At 44.0% G+C, this 16,678-nt stretch overlaps 1 protein-coding gene across 6 annotated transcripts in view; it reads right to left on the bottom strand.

Moving 5' to 3' along the window:
• Nucleotides 1–16,678, bottom strand: part of PTPN13 (protein tyrosine phosphatase non-receptor type 13) — a 204,958-nt gene that overhangs the window by 47,483 nt on the left and 140,797 nt on the right. For 5 of the 6 annotated variants that reach the window (XM_053256446.1, XM_053256447.1, XM_053256443.1 and 2 more), the window contains 6 exons: nucleotides 16,496–16,593; nucleotides 15,409–15,498; nucleotides 12,311–12,418; nucleotides 10,199–10,330; nucleotides 9,100–9,569; nucleotides 6,023–6,166 (listed from right to left, as the gene is read on the bottom strand). In XM_053256446.1, the coding sequence (XP_053112421.1) occupies nucleotides 6,023–6,166; nucleotides 9,100–9,569; nucleotides 10,199–10,330; nucleotides 12,311–12,418; nucleotides 15,409–15,498; nucleotides 16,496–16,593 (1,042 nt within the window). The remainder of the gene's footprint in view (nucleotides 1–6,022; nucleotides 6,167–9,099; nucleotides 9,570–10,198; nucleotides 10,331–12,310; nucleotides 12,419–15,408; nucleotides 15,499–16,495; nucleotides 16,594–16,678) is intronic. The other variant, XM_053256444.1, reaches the window with a different exon arrangement.

The following is a 16,678-nucleotide window of genomic DNA, read 5'->3' as shown; positions in this document are numbered from 1 at the left end:
AAGAGTATCTGTAAGTATTAAGAAAGCATGAAACTCCACCCACTTGTATGCATCAGCAATAAAGGAACACTTACAAACAGAAACCCTATTCATATACTATGTTCAGTGCACGTACAATCTGTGCACACTGTATGCACATACAGATCTAAAGTTATTCACACCTTATGTACAAATCTGCACTTGCATTTGAGGGGGCCAGTACCCAGCCACGCTCACTTTAAAAGCGATTTTTTAAGTGAACACATATATTCACACAAAAACCTTGTACATGTGTTCAGATATCTGTGTGGACATGCAATATAATGTCTGAATAGGGCTAGAGATGGCTTGGAACCAGGTTACTTGAGAGAGCGCCTTGCCCCACATGTCCCTACCAGTACCTCAAAATCTTATTCCGAGGCCCTCCTCTGGGTGTCCCTGCCAAACAAGGTGAGGCGGGTGGCTACCAGGGAGAGGGCCTTTTTGGTGGTTGCACACTGTTTATGGAACAGCCTCCACAGTGAGGTTTGCCTGGCTTCATCACTTTGTTCTTTTATACGCCAGGTAAAGACCTTTTTGTTCACTCAGGCCTTTTAAAATTGGGTTTTTTAATTCGGCTTTTCAGATTTTATCTGATTTTTAACAAATTTTAAAATAGGTTTTTAATGCTGCTTTGTATTGTATTTTGTATTTTATTTTCGACTTCTTGTCTGTTATGATTTAATGTGCTGTGTGTTTTTATTGTATGTATTAACTCTCTGTTATGAGCCACCCAGAGAACAATTTGTTATGGGGTGGCTAACAAATAAAGTTATTATTATTATTTATTATTATAGAGATGGAAACAACTAATTATGTGTTCCTCCTCCCAAATATGGGAAGCTTGTTTAAAAACAAAACACTCAACAAGTTATAAGGCATTTTCGACCTGATAAGGTTGCACTGTACTCTACTCCTCCCTCCCCTCAGAAGGCTCTTGTACTCTTCACTGCTGCTTTCAAGATAAACATTCAACAGGTGAAGCTTGCTCTGTCACTACAACACCATAATGGGCAAGGCTTAATTGTTGAATTTCTTCCGGCATAGCCATTGTTAAAGGCATTGCCAGGAAAATGCTGGCCACTTTTAGGGCACTATGTTTACTGGGCAGGAGTCCTGGGCTAAAGCTAAGAGTGAAATGGAAGGGCTCGATTTATTCCTATGAAAGAGCCCAATGACTCCTTAAAGGAGCCAACCTCCCAGGTTAAAAAAAAGGGGGAGGGAGAACTATGGAGATGACACTTGAAGCGCGACTTCATTTTCTTTACAAAAGGCAGCTGCAGGGGGGCTAGGGCTGGATCATGGCTGTGGTGCTACGGAGGCCATCTAGTCCTCTCCCCACCCATGCCATTTGCTCAACGTACGCTGTAGAGCAGGGGTTCCCAAGCTGTGGTCCTCCAGATGTTGCTGAACAACAACTCCCACCATCCCACAATTGTAGCTGGGGATGATGGGAGTTGTAGTTCAGCAACATCTGGAGGACCGCAGCTTGGGAACCCTTGCTGCAGAGGATAATATATATTTGGATTCTGCTTTGAAGTTTTCCCCTCTTTGAACTAGAAGGATCACTCAAACCATCACTTTGTAGATGCCCCGTATTGTGTACAATACGGGGCATCTACAAACTGTGCCAGAGAAAGGCTGGAAACTAGTTTCCATGACAAAAATGTGTCCCACCACAAGACCAGCTCTCCTTGAGAGTGCTGTTTGTTGGAGATGGAGTTCCAGTGCACCGACCTTTTTCCTAATGACCACTAGGGGCATTGGGAGTAGAGGTAGTGAGTGAGGGTTTCCTTACTTGTTTCTACTCTCTCTACTCTATGACCCCAGGACTGACTCTTCCGCACTTCCTGTGCTGAGTCACAATCCTTCCCTTCCTCCTAGAGAGCAGATGGAAACATCTCTCTCTCTCCTTACCTATTCATTACGTCATCCTTTAGATTAGGATTAGGTCTTTCCTACCCAAGTGTACTTAACCAATAAATACTTAGGATTTAGTTCTATAAGGATCTCCATGTGTATTTTCTCTAAAGAGCTGCGACAACTAAACCATCCTCTGCTACCCACTCTGTAACTGGAGTGTGTGCCCATTCCTCAATGTTTTGCTGTTTTACCCACTGCAGTAAAAATTAATAACTTCTAACTCTGTTGAAATGGGCATCTTCATATGATCTGCCACAAGTCCAGTTCCAGGAGTGTTTGCTCCCAGCGGGCAAATTGTTCAAACCCACCAAAGTCCAGTCCCTGAGCGGGACTGGCAATACTCACTGAACATTGGTAACCTACATTTGAAGCTGGGTGGAGAATGTGGGGTAAATGTTGTCAGTCTGGCTCGTGAACTGGACTTTGGCGTGTTCAGATGACATGCACACCCACCAGGAGTGCAGACTCTCCAAGAATCGGACTTGCAGCAGATCATGTGAGGGTGCCCATTTGAAGAGATCTCTCAAGGAAGAGGAGATCGCTGCCTTTCTTGTGTGAATACAAAGACAATTAATATTTATATACTGCTTTTCAACAGAAGCTCTGAAAGTGGTTTACATAGATCTAAATAAGTAAGTAAATAAAAATGGCTTCCTGTTCCCAAAGGGCTCACAATCTTAAAAAGAAACATAAGATTGACACCAGCAAAAGCCACTGGAGGAGGGATGCTGTGCTAGGGATGAATAGGGCCAGCTGCTTTCTCTCTGCTAAATAAAAAGAATCACCACTTGTAAAAGGTTCTCTTTGCTCAGTTAGCAGGGGACTGTGACTTGTTCTTCAACATTTTACATAACTCTTGTGTGCCCAGTCTGCTCTCCAAAATTCTGAGATGCCATCTTGCAGTCTAATCTTTGGCGTGCGAGCCAAAGATTACAGAAAAAAGCACTTTCTGACATTCCCACAAACAGAAATAACAGCATTTTATACCCACACTGGGAGTTTGTCTTTAAAGTGACACTGTCAAGTAGCTGCAGCCCAGAAGGACAAATGTTCCTATACAGCTTGATTAAATTTTCCTATCACCGAAAAGAAGAAAAAAATGAGATGGCCAGCTTGCAATGCAGAAGTGCCACATATAGCTTTTATGTGTGCAAGGAATCAGGCGCCAGTGCACAGCAGGTAGGGTGGATAAAGGAATAAAAGGTTGAGAGAAGGCACAGCTGCTTCCTCTCTTACTTTCTTGGCACTTTCAATGAAATAGATTAGACTTCTGGATTGTGACCTGGCAACCCTAAACGAGACAATGTGAAAACAGAAATATTCTGCCTTACAGCCAGCAGATGGAGCTCAAAGGATGAGCGACCAAAGCCAAGTTGATTCCTTTAGCAATGACATTGCTTAGATGCAATGCTGACATTGAGAGGCAACAATACCAAATCAGTGTGGCTGCTTACCTTGGATGGATAATTTACTGATTTCAGTGGTCTTAGAGCAGGGACAAATAATGTCTCTGTTGCAATTAGGTTGTGTTAGAAATACAAGCTGAAACCATGTTTTTTTTGTTTTTCTTTAATCGTTTTCACAATAATCTGTTATGAAACTGGGATGCAATTCTGTGCACAGGTGATGTGCAAATTAGGGCAGTTCTAAAAATTATGATTGCACTGATGTTTCCTGGAGCAAATGCATTAAGTGTGAATGTCCTTTAATGATAAATTGATGGGATTTTTATGTTTTAATTGAGTTTGTTTTAATTGATTTTATTTTATGCTGTGTTTTAAGTTTCTTCTTTCTTCCTCCTCCTCCTCATTATTATTCTATTTACACACAGTCTACCAGATGTTATTGACTGGATTTGGTACTTTAATTATCGGGCCCTCTCCAAGGGTCTAGGATAACTAAAGAAAAATTAAAGATAGTGTTGTAGTATTCATGTTGTCCCGAGTAGTGTGGCCTTCCTTCTGTAGTCGATGTGTTGTAATTTTATCGATGCCCAAGATGTCAAGATGGTGTTCAAGTTCTTTTGGTATTGTACCAAAGGCACCAACAACTATTGGCACTGCTACTGTTCCCCCTCCCACCCCCGAGCCGCTCAATTTCAATATGAAGGTCCTTGTATTTAGTTATTTTCTCCAATTGTTTTTCATTAACTAGTCTATCCCCTGGGATTGCAATATCAATTCTCAGAACCTGATTCTTCTCTATGACTGTCAGATCCAGCGTATTGTATTCTAAATGCCTATCAGTTTGTATTAAAAAATCCCAAAGGATTTTTGCCGCCTCATTTTCTGTGACCTTCTCAATCAGATGATTCCACCAATTCTTGCTTGCTGGCAATTTGTAATTCTTGCAAAAGGTTGCAGTGGATCATCGCAGCAACTTTATTTTGTCTTTCCTTATAATGTCAGCACAATTTTCTTACAACAACATACAAGGTGCTCAACTGTCTCATCTGCTTCCTTGCATAACCAACACTTACTATCTTTCTGGGTCTTATCAGTTTTTGCTTTTATAACATCTGTTCATAGTGATTGTTCCTGGGCTGCAAAAATGAGACCTTCCGTTTCTTCAGTGTCCCCTTCTTTAACCACTGCCATGTTGTGCTATTGTTGACTTTCGATTGTATGTGATTAAAGAACTGACTGTGCAATGGTTTGTTGTGCCAATTTTCTCATCGATTCCTCATCTGCTGTTTTTTGTATCCATCCTTTGATTCCTCTATTTTCAATAGGCCTGTCTTATTATTAATTAGTATTATTATTTCATAGATATGTCTGTACTAGGCCTGTCAGCCAACTGGGAAAAGTCATAGATTAATTGAGTGAGTTTTAACAGAATGCCAGGGAGGGAACTTGGAACCTTCTGCTCTTCCCTGGGGGAATATCTTACAGTGTTCACACTTGGGTATCAAAAGTTGTTGGACTACAACTCCCACCATCCCCAGCCACATTGGCCTGCAGGGATGATGGGAGCTGTGGGCCAACAACATCTGGGGACCCAGAGTTGGGCACCCCTGTTTTTCACTCTAGCACAACAACTTCAATGTTCCAGCTGTTTTTGGACTACAAAAAGCCACACTCCCAGCCACAGTGGCCAATAGTCAGGAATTATGGGAGTTGTAGGCCAACATCTGCAGGAGGGCCAAAGTTGAGCAGTCTTGCACTAGTATGAAAAATATGTAATATTAAAAAATAATTATTGCTTAATTATTTGAGGATGTCTTTTTTAGCTGATTTTTTAAAAAAATTCACTGACACCACGTATATTTATATACTGCTTTTCAACAAGAGTTTTCAAAATGGTTAACAAAGGAAAATAATAAATAGGATAGTTTCCTGTCCCAAAAGGTTTCACAATCTAAAAAGAAACATCAGGAGGAAACCAGCAACCCTCCTGTGTCTAAATTGAAGATTCTAAATTGAGTGGACAGGGTTCTAAATTGCTTAAGCTAATCAACGCCCTGCTAATTGAGCCAAGAGGCACCTTTTTGAAGTAGTGATTCTCTTTATTTAGCAGGAGAGCAACTGGGAATTGTTCATGACTCCAGCACAGACCCCTATCCATCCCCAGCACAGCATTCCTCCAGTGGCTGTTGCTGGGATCTATCTTATGTTTCTTTTTAAATTATGTGCCTGTTGGGGACAGGGGACCATATTATTTATTTATTTCTCTATGTAAACCACTTTGTGAACTTTTCCTTGAAAAGCCATATATAAATAGTAGTAAACAATTAATTGCTTAACAATTGCAGCCCTGGCATGAAAGGTGTCTGGAAACCTCGGACTAGTTAGGGCTTCCAGATGTGTGTAGACAGAAGTTTAAAGCTGCGTATACAATGTGTGTATGTAGGATGTACACACTTCATGATTTGTGGGAAACATCGGTGTAACACTGGTGTTTTCACAATGCGTGGAGCTCCCCACATCCCACAGATTTGCATCCTTGAGACCTGTTTGGAGACGTTAAAGACTAGCAGTAAGCAAGTACTTGACAGTGTCTCTTTAAGGTCCACTGCTACCCTGTAAAGTAAACATTTTAACAGGTTGCTTGGAGTGGAAAAGAAGAGGAAACAGCTAAAAACCTTGTCAAACAGTACCGTGACACTTATTCCCAAGCCGTTATCATTTTTGGCCAGTTCAACCTCAAAGATATCTCCTGGTTTAAGAGGTGGTGTAGAAAGCTTTTTAGAATTCATTGAGTTTGCCAAATTCGTGAAGGAAGACTCCTTTAAGAAAAAAAGGGGGAACCACAAGACAAAAAGAAAGAAAAAGTAGTTCATTGTTAGGATTGTGTTGCATATTTATGGAAATAACCACCACTCCCCCACTTCTCCCTCCCTCCCATGCATACGCACACACAGAGATACTACCATATCAAAGGGTATGTGGATTTATCCCATTGCAATTCCCATCTAATAAAATGTTGCATAGGATTTTAAATAAGGGCAACAGTCATGATCTTATTGGTCCATGCATCTGCACCACCTAATCTCAAGAATGAAGAAATCAACAGACCAACAAGTGGTTCCAAGTAGAACAAATAGAGCCTACTTTCTGCTTCTTTCAACATAGAAGCCACATTATGCGTTTAGGATGAGATCGACTGGATCTGATTACCATTCTCGGAAATCAGGCTTCTTTGTTCATCCCACCCTCCACCCAATAAAATAAGGGGAGGAGTTTATAATGTGTATGACTCATCTGTTTTCAAGATGGCAGATTCTAGGGGGAAAGTCCTCATCAGGAGATGTTAGGACTCCATCCTTTGACATGGTGTGCATTGGACTGTCTTGTATGAGTGCATAACTGCGGAGGTGAGGGTAGACTACTACTACTACTACGTGTGTGTGTGTGTATACACACACACACCCCATTTTCAACCAAAGCTGTCAAAGGTTTACACAGAAAAAATAAATTAGATGGTTTTGTCCCAAAAGGGCTCACAATCTATGAGCAAGATCTCGGAGGTTTTACACTCAGTGTTGCTTTTGTTCTTCCTCTGGTGACTGCTGTTGGTGTCTCCCTTGTTTCTTTTTAGATTGCTAGCTCCTTTGGGACAGGGAACCATCTTCTCAATCTTTTTTGCTATAAAAATCAGTTTTGAGAACTTTTTTTTGTTAAAAATCAATATACAAATATTCTTAGTGACAAAAATAAACACTAGCACACAGCCACTTGTGCCTGTCCCCTGAAGGAAGACATTTCCCCTCACCTACAAAACGCTGCTGATTAAATAAAGATGTGACCCAGCCCATGTTAAATGTTTCAAAATCCTATTATTTCAATGAGAGAGTTAATCGTGTGCTGAAAACAAATGGAATTTAAGGGTGTTTAGCTTTGGCTGGACTGGGCCCAGATTCAAAACTGTTGCATAAGCTGTCTCCCCTTTGTCTCGGTCATTTCTGCGAGCAGGAGATAAAAAAGAACTTTCTTCCACTGGTGCCTCAAGACCTCTGTGTGCCAATTGCCGTCCCCCTTGTGTGCACTGCCCTCCTCTTCTTCCTCCCCTTTTTAAAAAAAGCAGGGGCTGGAGAACATCTTGTCGCCTTGCTGGTGCGTCAAAACTCTGCTGCCTGAGGTGACTATTGCCTCATGGAAGGGCCGCCCTTGCTGCCTTCTCTTTGTGTCCCGCAGGCGGCTGATGCAACAACCATCTTTCTCATGGCAGTCCCCCCACCCACTTTCTTCATGTTATCTCCTTGTTTCTGGTGAATAGGCTCTTTGACTCCTTCAGTACAAGCGGAAGCTGCCATTGTGTCAGTACAGAGGCATAAAAATACATCCCAGATAGGACTAAAGGAGAGCCAAGGAGAGGGGGGAAAGGGTGAGGGGAGGGTTGCACAAACAACCCGTTTTCGTGTGCTGAATTCCTCCTAATATCCCCAGAGGGCTTTGTCACTTCCAAGGGATCTGACTCTAAAATGTTTAGCGTGCTGTTGTGCTGTGCATAAGCAAGACTCCCATTAAAATGAGTCATATCCACACAGAAAACTCTTAATAAGCTCAGACATTTCAAGTGTCATTTTCCCAAGCATGGGGTGAGGGGAGAGGAAGAGATCTCAGATTGCCCAGCAGGATGCGAGCTTAAACGGCTTCTCAGAAGCAAAATTAGGCCCGGATGCTACTTCTGTCTCGGTAATCTACACTGAGACATTTGCAAGGAATTTCACCGAAGGCGAACACATTAATACAAAGATGATCAAACCTGGGTCCCCAGCTGTTGTTGGACTACAACTCCAATGGCCAAATGTGGTTGGGGAAGGTGGGAGTTGTAGTCCAGCTACAGCTGGGGTCCCAAATTTGAGAACCCCTGCATTAGTATAAGAATATGATGAATATTTATATACCGCTTTCCAGCTAAAGTTTTCAAAGTGGTTTACGGACAGATAGATAGATAGATATAGATAGGCTCTCTGTCCCCAAGGGCTCACAATCTTAAAAAGAAACATAGGATAGACACCAGCAGCAGCCACTGGAGGGATGCTGTGCTGGGGATGGATAGGGCCTGTTGCTCTCCCTCTGCCCAATAAAGAGAATCACCACTTTTAAAAAGGTGCCTCTTTGCTCAGTTAGCAGGGGACAAGGTGAAATCCAGATAAGCAATGAAAGCACTGCTGTCTGGCATTATCCTATCCATCATCCTCAGGGGTGAGCCAAGGCATTTTGCTGCCTGAGATGAAGGACAATCTGATGCCTTCTCCATGGGGCACCACTGCCTTTCCTGCATGGCAGGTGGCCGGCATTCTTAGGCCATGCTGCTAAGGCACATGGCAAGGCAAAAGGTATCCATTAAGGTGGTGGTTCTCCCACATTCAGCAGGGGAGAGCACACAGACACTTTCACAATTTATACCACCAAGCCTGGCAGTGGCAATGGCGGTGTTCCTAGCTCACATGGCGGGGTGGGAAGAGGGGAAAGAAGTGTGCCTCAATAGGGCAGGGAGGGGGAAATGAATAGCATGTCCCAGTGGGGTGAGGAAGGGTGGTGGCAGCAGGTGAAACATGGAGTAGCTGTGTTGGGGATGGATAGGGCCCATTGCTCTCCCCCCGCCAAATAAAGAGAATCACCACTTTTAAAAGGTGCCACTTTGCCTCCAATGGCAGCTATGATACGATAGCTAGATAAAATATGATAGCTAGATAAAAATAAAATAAAATGCCTTCTTAGCTGTAGCTTGTTCCTGGCTGGTGGAGTAAGTGGCTTCGTCCATGTCAGAATCCCCGCGGTCAGAATACTCAACGGCCTCCGCCATCCCCGGCCTTTTTGCCTTTGCCGGGTTTGTCTCTGTAGACTTGCTGGGCTTGTTTCTGTTTTTCTCGTTGCATTTGGAAAGGAGAAGCGGGGAATCACGGTGATGCTGCAGCTCCTGCTGTCCCCTGTCACTGATATGGTTGCCAAAGACGCCATTTGTTTGGCTCTGGGATAGGCTGGCACTCTCCGTCCTGGAATCCTGGGAGCTCAGGCTTCCGTCCCGTTTACCCGAGCAAAGGCCTGGGGAGCTCTCGGAGTTGGGCCTCTGGTCGTCTGGAGGCCTGTTATGTTCCTCTGAAGAGGACTCTGCCTCATTGTCCTGTGTCACTGAAGGCCTCTTCAAATACCCTTTAGTCCCACTGAGGTGATTTGATGGCACTAAGGAAAAGTGAAAATCGCCAGCAAAATGCATTATTTAACTGTTTTCAAATGTACCATTTCCTGTCACATTTTTATCCTGCAGTGTCTGAAGCTGTCACAGTGAAAAGTGGGGTTATTGAACAAGCACAAGACAGAGGCTCTACACCAGGGCTGCAGAACTTCAGGCCTCTAGCTGTTTTTGGACAACAACTCCCATCATCCTCAGTGACAAAGGCCAATGGTCAGGAATCATAGGAGTTTTAGTCCAACCTCTGCTGGAGGGTTCAAGTTGTTCAATCCTGCTCTGTGCAAAAAGGGGGCTTCGGAGGGTGGTTTCTGCTCCCTCAACACTCTCTCTTGCCTTCACCTCTCAAAACCCTTTATTTTGCCACAAACTAACAACATTAACAATGCTAGCTTAACTGGCAAGCACTGTGGAATCCTTAGCGGACGAGTCAAACACTCAACCCATTCTGCAAAAGCCAGTTCTAAAAACCAGGGCCTTGGCATGGACCCTTACTGATCATTGGCTTAACAGCTACCCACCATCGGGAGCAGTAGGGGAGACCTAAGGGCAGAGTAATTTCTGTCCATCCCTCCTAATGGGCAGTGGAGCTAGAGCAATCACCATCATGATTTGGGAATACCTTTGGCAGGCCTCTCCTTTGGCTGTGAGATGACAAGGGTCACTTCTTCTGGAGCACTCTCCATAATGTCCAACGCTGTGTGATGACTGACCCCTTCCAAGCTCACGCTGTTCACCGATATCAGGCGGTCTCCTATACAGAGACGGAGCCAGGGAGGAACAATCCAGCAATTACATGTTTTATAGAGGAGTTGTGGAACAGTCCACCAAGAACTGCTAATGTGCAGCTTCCATTCAATCCACTGCTTTGTAGATGGAAACCCTCCCTGCAAAAGTCCCCTTGACTTGAATTGAGGTTGTATGGCAGCAATGCACTTAATGTAGGGCCAAACTACATGTGACAGCCTTTATATGACTGGTTTAACAAGGAAAGGGACTGGAAGTGGACCTTTAATATGTAAAAAAATAGCCATGGGGCCCCAAAACCAGCCTGGGAGTGTGACACTAGATGGCGGTTAACATGTTTCCCTTGCACTATTTTCACCCCCCCAAAGTGGCTAATTGTTCCCTTTGGAGACGACTGTCATTCCGGGGGGGGGGGGATTGGGATGAAAAGGGGGGTATCCAAGATGAATTTCTAAAGATAAAGGGCCATTTTTGGCCCACTTCTGCAGTAAGTTTGTCTTGTAACAATGGGTTTAGTGTCACATGTAGGGTGGATTCACACTATTGCCATCACGTCAGTAAGCTGGGAACCAGAGACTCCCAGTAAGCATGCACTCCTGGCAGGCCGGTCATGTGAAGCCGCCAACCGCCAGTTCCCACGCTGCGTTACCGAGATACTTCCAACTTTGTCCGTTCAACTTCAAAACATGATTGTAGAAATGAGGCAGAAGTTGGGAGAATCTCAGAAATGTGGAGCGAGCACTGGCAACTGGCAGCTTCACACAACACACCCGCCAGAGCACGTACTCACCAGGAACCTCCAGTTTTCAGCTTACCAACTGGTTGGCTATTGTGTGAAGTCACCTGTAGTTTGATCCTTAGGCAACACAAGGAACATACGTTCAGTTTTCAGAGGAACAGATGCAAGTCCACTGTACAGTTAAAGCAAAGCACCCCAAAAGCTTCTCCAAATCCTCTTTCAGTTCTCCACAACATTATTAAAAAGCAAATTTTTAAATCCAAAGTGAAGAGCAAGTGTGGATTCACTTCTAAGGCTATCACCTGTTGTGGTATCATAGAGCAGGGCCACACAACTTTGGCCTTCTAGCTGTTTTTGGACTCCAATCACCTGCAACCATAATGGTCAATAGTCAGGGATTATGAGAGCTATTGTCCAACATCTGCAGGAGGGCTGAAGCTGTCGCAGAGCCGTCATAGAGCCATTTCCTGGTGTATTCTGGGAGGAAAAATATTGGCCAGCAAGAGTTTCTAGGCTGCTGCCACTATCACCCACCAAGGTGTGGTGTTTTCTGTAAGAGCAAGAATACACACTGCTGCCGCCACAACTGGCAAGCAACCGCCACACTAAAAATTGTGCGCTCCCCTCATATTTGACAGGGTTTGTCCCACCTCCAAATCCTTTCTCAGCACCCTGAAAAAAGCCAAATACTGTACTGTATTCAGCAAATATTTTTAGGTCAGTACTAGTACAAATGACATGGGAGGACAGGATTAATCCCTGCTTTCCCCAGCACCACTTCCCCAATCAAATGAATAGCCCTGAGGGGCTGGTTTGAAAAACAAAACAAACAAGTCCACAGAGATTCTTAATATGGATATCCCACATCTAATTTAGTTTGGCCCAGATAAAAGCAGAGGAACTATTTCTCCCCCAAGATGAGTTGTTGAGCTATTAAACACATTAAAAATACAGCCATCCATTCATATCCAACATAGCTCTCTTATTGGAAGTGCAATTGCTCAGTAGGACTGTTTATAACATTTCATCTTCCAAAATGAGGAGCAAGTGTCGATTCACTTCTAAAGCTATCAACCATGGCAACATTTAGTATTTCAGCATTAACCATTCAGTGTTTTTTATCTATTATACACTGAAGAGAAATGGACAAAAAGGCTCTGAATATATAATAATGAAACAGAATTTCAGTAATTTCTGGTTCCTACTTCCCTCTTTGGACAAAAGGACCCCCACTCCCCCAAGTTTTACCTGGTTTTAATGACCCCTGCAAATCTGCTGGTCCTCCAGGAGTTACTGAGAGGATAAAAATCCCAAGATCAAGTTTTCCAGTCTTCTCCCCACCTGTGATTTGAAACCCTATAAAAAACAGCTGCTTAGTAACTTTAAACATCCACGGTAACATTTCATGAAATGATTGTCACAGACTTTCGGCTCAACAGTTTGGCCGCTTCCTTTTCCAAACTCTACAAAAGCAATGGTTAAGACATGGACGTTAAGCCAAACAGACCCGATAGGAAACTCCCCAGGTAGCAGTACAATTTTGATAGCTCCAATTATAGGGTATGCAGTCAAGATATTGGTCTCTGGAGCAGGAGTCCTGGATTCCAATTCCATTGCCTCCAAGTTATTGGGGTTTCCTCCTATTTCGCCTATTCAAATAAAGCACAAACAACTTATGGAAGCTGGCGATAGACGATGTTCCCTGAAACAGGGATTCCCAGATGCTGTTGACTATAACTCCCACCATCCCCACCTGCAATGGCTTTAGGCTGCGGGTGATGCGAGTTGTAGGCAACAGCATCTGGGAATCCCTGTTACAGGGAACACTGCTGAGGGTCAGTAGCCAAGATGCTTAGCTACTTAATAAATAAGCATCTATTTATTATTTATTTTTTCCTATGTAAACCGCTTTGCAAACCTTTGTTGAAAAGCAGTATATAAATAGTGGTTGTGATAGATGGCTTTTAAAAATGGATGAGACAAATTCATTAGGGATTTGTCCAAATTGTGGTTCAAGCACTTTTAGGGAAATTCGGAAGGGAACTTTGGAGAGCAGGTCCTTACTTGCTCTCCGCCACTCCATTCAACACCACGCTGAACATGCAACTGGCGCCCATGCATGCACGGACCCCATGTGTGTCCTGACACCATATGGAGGGTTATTGAGATGCATGTCGCCCCAGCAGGAAGCTGAATGGGGCAGTGGAGAGCAGGTAAGGACCTGCTCTCCTTTTTCTTCAAGTTCCCTTTCAAATTTCCCTAAAAGTGCTTGAACCACAGTTCGGAAACATCCCTAAAATTCATTGAGGACAGGCATTTTTACAATGGTATTGGCCATGATAACTAAATGGAATCTTTGCATTCAGAGGCATCGTACCTCTAAATATTTGATGCTGGGGGCCAGCAGGAAATGCTTATCACCATCTGCTTATGAGTTCAAGATGAACCTTGGTGGTCATTGGCTGGCCTCCAGGCTAATGAAGTGCTTGTGCAATGAACAGAGTTGTGCTAGTGCAGGAAGAACATGTACATGCGTGAAGTTATGGGGATGCTAAAGATGGCACGATTGTGCAAAAGTCCCCTGCAAAACATATGAGGCGTGTCTAAGGTAGCGCACCTTGTTGCAATGCTAGTTGGGAACACAAGCTCCAGACTTAGTGTGATTAGCTAGCGCAACAGGCATGTGCTAGTGCAACGGGTCTGTACAAGTGCTTCATTGGTCTGGATGTCAGCCATTGTTGGAAACAGAACATGGGATCTAGGGGCATGATTTTGCATCCTGTTGAATGAAAAGGGGGCAAAAATATAAGCTCACTTTGAAAGAGTGGTTGTTAAGTATGTCAGAGGGCAGGGAAGGTATTGCAGCGCCTGAGGCAAAGTGCAAAATCCTTTGCCGCATGCCCCTGGTGAGGGCCAGCCTCTTTGCGAAACCAACCCTTGCAAGCTTTGAAAGAAAGGCAGGGAGGGAGGGAGGGAAGTAGTCTCCCTCTTCTCTCCTTGTGCTTCTTCTAAGGTTTACAAAGAGTGTGAGGAGATGAGTTCCTTGCAAAGTTTGCAAGGGTTAGATTGATCCCAAATAACTGCTCCAATAGCGACAGTAAGGAAAGCCTTGCCACTCTGTTGGTGCTTTAACCATCTGCTGTCTGAGGTGACTGCCTCACCATGTCTTATTAAAGGACTGCCCCTGCCAGACAGCCATGCAACAGACTCAGTAACAGTCCCGCTAAAGATAGGTTGGTTCAGATGTAATGCCAAACCACGACTTGCACTAAGCTCTTCCCCTGTCTTCCCTGAGAATCTCTGGATGCTATTCCAAACAGCAGCCTCTGAGAATGGAGAATGTCCCACCCAGAAGACAGATTGTTGGTTCAGATGTGACTCCAATTTGCTCAAACTGTGGTTCAAGAGCCTGGTTTGGTGACCACTATGGCCACATTCGCACATAACATGAGACCGAAGGAAGGTCCCTCCACCTCTGGTTTCACAAACTGCACGCCCAAATGCGAGCAACCACAGTTACAGCAAAAAAAGGACCCGCAGTTTCCCTCCCTGAACTCTGTTTTGTACCTTCAGTTATCTCTTGGTTTCATGGCCTCTACCTCCAGTTTAGTGGTGCCACCGTTATGTCCGAAACCTGGCATCGCTGTATCTCCTCCCTCACTCTGGCTGCTATTGGCTGTGTAGACTGTCCTTCATGAAAGAAGGAAGCCCGCATAGCCAGCTAACATGAGAGATATTGAAGCTATTCCCACAATCAGTAGAAAGCAGGCTAAAGGAGCCTAGCTCGCTTTCTACTGATCGTGGGAACCACTGGGCTTGCAGTCAAGCCCAGTGGTTCCAAGGCAGCTAGACTGCCTAATTCCCCCTCCCCATAAACGAGGTTAACGGAGTGAGTGCTCATTTTTTTGCTCGTGTGCTGCAGCAACACATGATTAGACCCAACCGGGAGGCTGCAGCCAGCCTCCCGGCTTCGGGGGTCTCTCCAGAATGCCTCGCACAGGGCATCCTGGAACTTCTGGGGTCCATGCGGCCCCTGATTCCCGCATCCCACCCACCCCAGCTCCGTGACGGAGCCGGTAGTCGTGTGGGCGACCAATCCGGCAAGATCGTCTGCAGGGAGAGCGGGCTAAGCCCACTCTTCCCGCAGACCCGCCAGAAGCTCTTCTCACTGATTGTGAGAAGAGCTTCATTGTGTGAATCCACCCCATGGTTTGTTGGACAAGGTTGGTTCAAACAACTCCAGACTGTGATTTGCTGTGATATATCTCAACTATTTCAGTATTTGAGTGAGCATTCTATTTTTGTTTCTGCTTTTGCACATGTTTTCCAAGATGACATCAACTTACCTAAGCCATACTTTTCATCTTTTTTCAGGTTTACCAAGCTGATCTCCCTCTCTGGCAGCGACAGTGTGTTCTGCTTTGTTTGGAGAACATCTGCTAGGGAGGAGAGAACTGACAGTGAGATATAGTGGAATTTTTCTTTTTCTTTTTTTGCAACATGATCTAACATGACTCAAAAACTCTTTTAAGTCAAGCTTCATTTAAACTCACTGTATAATTAAAAACGACTCTTCCTGCAACACAAAGGGCATTAATGATAGGCCTGAACACTACTTGGGAATTTTAGTCAAGAAAGTATAGTGATCAGATCTGCTTGTTTTTGCCACATGAAATAAATGATTTAGGATTTACAACATGGTTGGTAAGTAACAAATTTACTGACTCAAATCCAACAAAGCACGCACATACAGAATCAAGTCTTTTCAATGCGGTCAAAGGGTTCTCCACAAGGAGATATTCAGCCCACGAGGCATCTTCTCAAACAATACTGTGCCACAGTTGATAAGTTATCTAGCACCATCCTTAGACATCTGGCTGATCTATGACTTGAAGAACCGGGGGATGAAGCCATAGCTCAGAGGTGAGCTCTCTGTTTTGCAGGCAGAAAGTCCCAGATTCAATCCCTTGAATCTCTACAAAGGGCTAGGAAAGGCTTGTCTGGGACCTTGGAGAAGCTGCTGCCTGTCAAAGTAGACAATACTGAGCCAGATGGACCAATGATCTGACTTGGTATAAAGGCAACTATGCGCTGTGCAGATATGGTAGAAAGGCAAATGTATTTCAGGTGGTTTAGTTCAGAAAAAGAGCAATGGAGGGGAAGGGAAACATGATAGTGATTTATAAAATTATGCATGGCATGGAGAAAAAGGACAAGCAAGTTATCTGCTTTTTATAAAGGAGACCTTTGATGCTTTGCCTGAAAAAATAAACAAACCCTGCATCCCCATCCCCATAAAAATCCAGACAAGTCAAGTTAATTATAAGTACAGTAGTTGTTTAGAAATTCATTTACTGCTACTACTACATTTCACAGAAAAGCTTTATGGCATTTTTCTTTTCTTTTCAAAAAACTGAAGCAAGCAGTGCTGACCTACAACATAGGCTTGGCCAGTATCTTCTGTGGATGAGGAGTCTGATTCATTTTTCCTCCTTTCTAGGCTGGCATGTAAACCTGCATGAGAGCGTGAACTGAAGTGGTTGGAGAAACAGTGGAGGAGAAGTGGAGAGGAGTAGGAAGGGGACAAAGGAAAATGTAATAAAATAATGATACAAA

Source organism: Hemicordylus capensis, chromosome 5 (assembly GCF_027244095.1).
Source record: "Hemicordylus capensis ecotype Gifberg chromosome 5, rHemCap1.1.pri, whole genome shotgun sequence".
Lineage (NCBI taxonomy): Eukaryota > Metazoa > Chordata > Lepidosauria > Squamata > Cordylidae > Hemicordylus > Hemicordylus capensis.
The sequence above is the reverse complement of the archived record's forward strand: the minus strand, read 5'-3'. Positions and strand labels throughout refer to the sequence as shown.